General features: G+C 43.8%; 1 protein-coding gene across 1 annotated transcript; it reads right to left on the bottom strand.

Moving 5' to 3' along the window:
• Positions 1-1,428: 1,428 nt before the first annotated feature.
• LOC123057355 (uncharacterized) lies at positions 1,429-2,757 on the bottom strand. The gene is made up of 2 exons (XM_044480373.1): positions 2,747-2,757; positions 1,429-2,542 (listed from the first exon to the last, which is right to left on the bottom strand). The coding sequence occupies exons 1-2, from the start codon at positions 2,755-2,757 to the stop codon at positions 1,549-1,551; spliced, it is 1,005 nt and encodes a 334-aa protein (XP_044336308.1). The 3' UTR covers positions 1,429-1,548.
• Between the last annotated feature and the right edge of the window lie 3,721 nt (positions 2,758-6,478).

Genomic DNA, 6,478 nt, shown 5'->3' with positions numbered 1-6,478 from the left:
CTCCCTCTGTTTTTATTTAGTTCGCATATTAGCTTTGGTCAAAGTCAAGCTTTACAAACTTTGACCAAGTTTATAAACAAAAATATTAAGATATACAATAACAAATCAACAACATTAGATTTATTATTGAATGTACTTTCACATCGTATAGATTTATTACGATAAATGTCTATATTGTTTTCTACAAACTTGGTCAAACTTTACGAAGTTTGACTTCAGTCAACTCTAATATGCAGAGTAAATAAAAACGGAGAGAGTACAAGGAGACACTTACAATTGCATGCCTATTGTCATACATGCGAGTACCTGTCCCCTGCGTCTCCCCAGACCACCGACAAAAGCAATAAATCAGTTGCGATTGGGTGTGTAGGCAGGCAATTGCAACCGAGGACGACACTTGCAGTTGCAAGCATAATGTCGGGCAAATGGTGGTATCGTGAAAAAAGTAATAAGAAAACAAGGTTAATAAACATAGGGTGGTGTCGTGACAAAAAGTAATAAGAAAACAAGGATAAAAAATAGAACAGAGGCTGCTGAGTTAAAATGGCTCAGACAAACTCCACATGCTTAAGCCGCTTCCTGGCTCTCTCGTGGTTACAACGGCTCAAACAAACTCCACAAAACCAACTCCTATGCACATTAAAAAAGCGTCAAAAAATGGGTTGGTAAGTAGATCAAATATGAAAATCCAACATCTTCAGTACCAACACACTACAAGTAAAATGAATTTTAAAAAAAGAAAATATTTAGAAAATGATTTCAAAGAGAATGTCTGGAGGTAACATATACGTAACTTAATAAAGTAAAAAAAATGTAGGCTAACATTTCACTGACCTAAAAAAAGCAGTCTACATCTACTACAAATATAAATATGAATTTAACAGTAGTTTAGATGTCGGCGAGCAAAACGATGTCCACTGTTCATGGGTCAAAAATGCCCACACTATATATTTTTGAAACATGGCGTATGTGCTAGAAACGGACAGGCATGAATACAGCAGACTTGCTTCTAAATTAGTGTTCAATAAATCTACAACCCAAAACAACCATTTTTTGATACTTGCAAACTGTGCATGCGAGTCCCGGGATGCTGCACGAAGATAGCAGAAAACAAAAGATAAAATAAACAACAAAAAACACATTTTATGCAGTCGCAACATGCAAAAAAAAATACAAGTACAAAAATATAAAACTCAATTTAGCATAGTAGCTAATAATTCAATAGAAAACTGGCATGCTAATGTAATTTTTTTAGACAAATGCTAATGTAAATAATTGCAGCCTTGGAAAACGAAAACAACAACAAAAAACAAACAAAAAAATGGCCCGCCCAAACAACCTGCCGAGCCCACAAAGCAAAACACTCGACACCCCCAGCCGAACAATGATTCAGTTGGAAGGCCAATGGAAAAAAAAAGAAATGGGCTGGTCCGCACGTTACACAGGCCTAAACAAGGACAGGCACACCAGCGCAAATCTTGAAGCGAACAAAAGATCCAACGGCTGACTCGTCGACTGAGATTTAGCAGCTCTGTACGTGGAAAGGCCTTACCATTGGGGTAGACAAAGTAGGCGACCTCCATGGCCACCGAGCAGGGAGGTGTCGATCGCAAAGGTGTTGGGCGACCCCAGGAACAGCACACGATCGGCCAAGCTACGACCGTCCTTTTTCATCCACCGTGTCTTTTCCGGTGTTGCTGACGCCTCCCCATCTAGCTTGTATACCTCCATGAAGACCCCGCCATAATCATAGTATATCTTGAACTGGACGGTGACCCATAGAAGCTCACCACGGGACTCAAGGATGTAGCTGTACTGCTCGGAGGAGTAGCGTTCGCGCTCCCCCGGCTTCTGCAACAGCAGGTCGCCAGCGTCCAGCGTGATGACGTGCCAGAGGCTGCCGTTGACAGTTACCAGGATCCTACCGTTGCGGTACACGACGCAGTGTTCTCCGGGCGTGCCGGCTTTCCAGAGGGTCCTCTCCACTATCGTCCACTTTGTGTCGCCAGGACGCAGGAGCGCCGCCTTGAACTCGGCTCTGACGCTGCACTGGGTACTGACAAATTCGGTGGAGATGCCGTAGAGAAGAGTTGTACCATCGCCAAAGACAGCACCGCGGAGGTTCTCCTCCTGGCCGTCGACGCAGCATGCATGCGGCAAGAGAGGCAGGTGGTTGACGGCTCCGGTGAGAGGGTCGTGGAGGCTAGGGCGGAGATGTTCGACGGTGAGGTACCGGATGGCAGCAACGTCGGCAGTAGACAGCCAGATCTTCCTCCCGGCTCCGGAAATAGAAGGCTGGGCGCGGTAACTGGACTTGGCGAACACGCACCTGAACCTGAGCGGGACCGAGTCTTTCTCCGGCGCGGCAAGGAGCCACGGCGGAGACGATTGGATCGGAGTCGATGTGTCGCGCCATGGCTTGCAGACGGCGTGGAAGCGGAAGAAGTCGGCAGCGTCGGGGAGGCGGCCGGAGATGTCGCGGAGCGCGTCAGATGGGAGGTCCGGCCCATAGTAGCCGGAAACGGGGAACGATGAGCCGTCCCTCGTTCCGGATTCATCGACCCGGAATCAGATTCGGAAACGAGGGTCGAATCGGTAAGATTCGATGCGGACTGCAACATGGCCGCGGGATCGAGCGAGAGTTGGAGATTGATGGATCGAGGAGGAGATGCAGTTGAGACGGGCGTGCGTACGTTTGTTGCGGATCAGCCGGTGGGCCGGGTCATATGCATATGTACCTACGTACTTCGGTGTCATGCTCTAATACGTAAAGATGCTCATCGAGTTTTTTTATTTTGCATTTAGATACACTGGATTTACGTGTTCACTAACCTTTTGATAGTTTTATTTATGCCACTCTCTTGCGTAAACTTCATCCTGATTTGCGTCGAACATAATAAGATTATACTATCGGCAATGGTTGTTTGCTCGTGTGTTGGATGATTTGTCAAGTGTATTTCATCAGGGAAGCATAAAATTGCGCATTAACGCTAGGTACCGGCAGATCGCTAGCCGTTCGCTATGTTGTCAAGACGTGTGCGTTCGATTGCTGTATAAGTTCTCAATCATTTCCTATTTCATATGCACTGCAAATACGACTCCATTTTTAAGACAGATATGTAGATACTGTGCCAGGGTCGCATTCAGTTAATGGCCTGTTTGCGGAAAATATCCTATCCCCATCCGCATTCTTCTTCCTTCATGGTCATTCACCGGTGACCCTCTCTAGTTCTTCGATTTAAACAATGGCATCTCAGAAATTCTCAAAATCCACCAACATTGTTCTGCGGAAGAAATCTCTCCCACCTTTCGGTCAAAAAGAGTGGAAATCTGAGATAATTGGTCCTTATTGCCAAAGGTATGATTCTCTAATTTTGTGTATTCTTCTTTCAGCTGGATTCACCATGCGATATGTTGATTGGCACAAATCCAACCTTGGATTCGGTTGAGATCCAGTTTTCAGAAGAAAAAAAGTGCTCTTATTATATATTCTTACCCCAAGCTAAACACTTGGTAGTCCGGACCCAATTATCTTACAAGCGTGATGTATCAATTTACTAGCTACAGTCATCGATTTTCAGGTTAAAATTATCGTGTATATGTGTCACAGTCTCACAGATGCTTTGGTTGTGAAACATATGTCGAATACCCAAATGAACTATGTAATATATTTTTTACTGCATGTTAAATGAACTATGTAATATATTTTTTACTGCATGTTAAATGAACCATGTAGTCTTTTATTTATGGGTGTGTCTAGGGCACATCTAGATGTACTCTAGTTATTGCACATCTAAGTGAGTGAATCAAGCATAAAGAGAAAAAAAAAGAGAGAAAATATTTACATGAATCTCAATGTAAGATCAATGACATATGACTTACATGTGCAATACTTATGGCACATCTAGATGTGCTTTAGCAAAACTGTTTATTAATAAGTATTATACCACTCAACTTTCGTAAACCTCAACCTGATTTGCGTTGTACATAACAAGATTCTACTATGCGGAAAACAATGTTCGTGTGTTGGATGATTTCTCGAGTGTATTTCATCAAGGAAGCGGACAATTGCGCGTTAATGCTACGTGTCAACAGATAGCTACCCGTTAGCTAGGTTGTCAAGATACGTGTGTTTGATTGCTATATAGCGAGTACTACGTGCCGGTTGACCGACCCAAATTTGGGCCTGACGACACAAAGCCGCCCGATTTCAACGATAACAAGTGTTGGATTTGGCGTCCCCGTTTGGCCACCTCCCCTCGCACAGGATTGACTCTGCCTCCGCCTCCGCCTCCGCCTCCCCATGCATCCTCCCGCCTCCCTTCGCCTCTGCCTCCGCCTGCATTTCTTTTTCAGACTGGATCAATGTTCCAGGCACACCTGGGTGCTTGCATGGACACAACTTGTTTTTTCTCTAGTGAGAGCAATACGAGCGCCCCATCAACATCTGCGGGATTATAAACGGAGAAGATTGTTTCTTAAGAGGACTGGATTGCTTTTCAATTCTTTTAGAGATTGTTAATATAGGTATTTTTTTTGAGAAAAGAGATTGTTAATATAGATGGAGTACAAAAGCTAGAAACCCCAAAGCCTGAGAACGCTCGCTGTAAGCCTTAAAAGGTCGGTGCGTGTGGGCTGGGTGTACATTGCTGGGGCAAATTAATGATCCAGTATATATATATATATGTATATATATATATATATATATATATATATATATATATATATATATATATATATATAGAAAGTCTATTTAAGACCCAGGGTGAAGAATAATTTATTCCTCACCCTGGTCGATCGACCGAGCCAGACCTTACACCCAACTAAGCAGCCACCATTCTGCGATCGGAAGAAAGGCCCATCCCTTGCTGTAAATTTACATCAGGGGCGACGTAATTTTACCTTTTATGCGTTGACTCAGAACACAGCCCACCTCTCCGTCCTTTTCTAATCTGCTGCGAACAGTTTTTGATACAATACTTTTTAGAAAGCTGCGAACGGTTTTGGGACTATCGACGGCGAACGGCGGCGTGGTGCTTAACAGGTTGGCTAGGTCTTGGGCGGCGCCGTGGTTGGTTATGGCGGTGCAGGCTTAGCGGCGTGGTGCTCGGTGGCAGTTGGTGGCCTCAGCCGTGTGGTGAGCTCTCCAGTTCCTCGGTGACGGGCAACACAGCGGATTATATCGGCTGCGACCGCTTCGTGCTCTGTGCTGGCCACGCCGGCCCCTCTCCATCTCGCGAACTACGACGGCATCACGGTGAGCTCTCCACACTTTGGTCTTTTGTTCGGATTTATGCCCCTGTATTTTTCCTCCTGTCCTCACCCAATCCATTGAGGAACTTAGGCATAATCGTGGACATGTCTTGCCGGCTGTGGCGGCTGCCATGGTGCGAGGGTGTGGCCCTTCACAAATTCGGTGTGTATTGAACAATTGATGCATCCCTGTGCTGGGTTCCTGAAGTTATACTGGTTTCAATTTGGGTGGTACGGCCTTTGGCAGATTTGATAATGTGCGCCTTCTTCCTATATCAACCAAGACTGAACAAAAAATTGCATGGCCGTGGTGATCTGGTCCACGAGATGATGACTAGATGTTGGGGGCAAATAAAGAAGAGCTTCTCTCCAGATCTGACCAACGCAGTCCTACTAATCTCCTATCTTCCATAAATAGAGCTAGCAGTGCGTTTATGTCTGTTGACTCCTTAGGTTCAGTGGTTTTTGTATAATTACTCCTCAATTTAGCATGCCCACATGCTGCAATTTCTATCTGCCGTGGACCATCAAATGTTAGTTAATAGATTAAGAAATAAGAGCTACTTAGTGTAATCATTATGGATCTATGTAGGTTTCAGGTCTCTGGGTCTAGAATTAGGCAATAAAACGTGGGTTGTAAGATAATTGGATTCATAAATTGGTCTTGGGATTTATATTAGCTTCAAGAGAACAGTTGAGCTCAAAGAAGACAAAGCAAACAGTATAACTAGTACTGAGATGAGAAGTATCTCAGGTCTGTAGGTGCAGAATCAGGATGGATATTATAATGGATTTTCCCATTTGAATTGGGTTTCAAAGATGAGTTGTCGCGATATGTAATTTTTATCTTCTTATATTTCAGTTCATAAAACATATAGGGTAATTAGTATTACTTCTATATTTCAGTCCACTTAAACTCTTACTGATTTATTCCCGTTTTTGTTTTTACAAACAATGGTTTAACCATTGCCATTGTTGTTTGTGTTTGTGTTGTAGCCTGTTGTGGCCTAAGATGAGCTCAAGCCTGAATCCTTTAGTTTAGATCCTATTACTTTTCTCAGATTATGTGGTCCAGTTTTGGTTTGCGTTGCTCCAAACCTAGCACTTGCAGTTGCTTGTTTCAGAAATCCAAGTTATGTGTCATATTTCGGGCGTCGAGGTAAATCCTTCCAGCTGATGCATATTATCATTATGCGCTTAATTACTACATGTGCAGTTGTCTCAT

The sequence above is a fragment of the Triticum aestivum genome, chromosome 3A (genome assembly GCF_018294505.1).
Source record: "Triticum aestivum cultivar Chinese Spring chromosome 3A, IWGSC CS RefSeq v2.1, whole genome shotgun sequence".
Taxonomy (NCBI): Eukaryota; Viridiplantae; Streptophyta; class Magnoliopsida; order Poales; family Poaceae; genus Triticum; species Triticum aestivum.
This window is presented reverse-complemented; position numbering and strand designations above follow the sequence as displayed.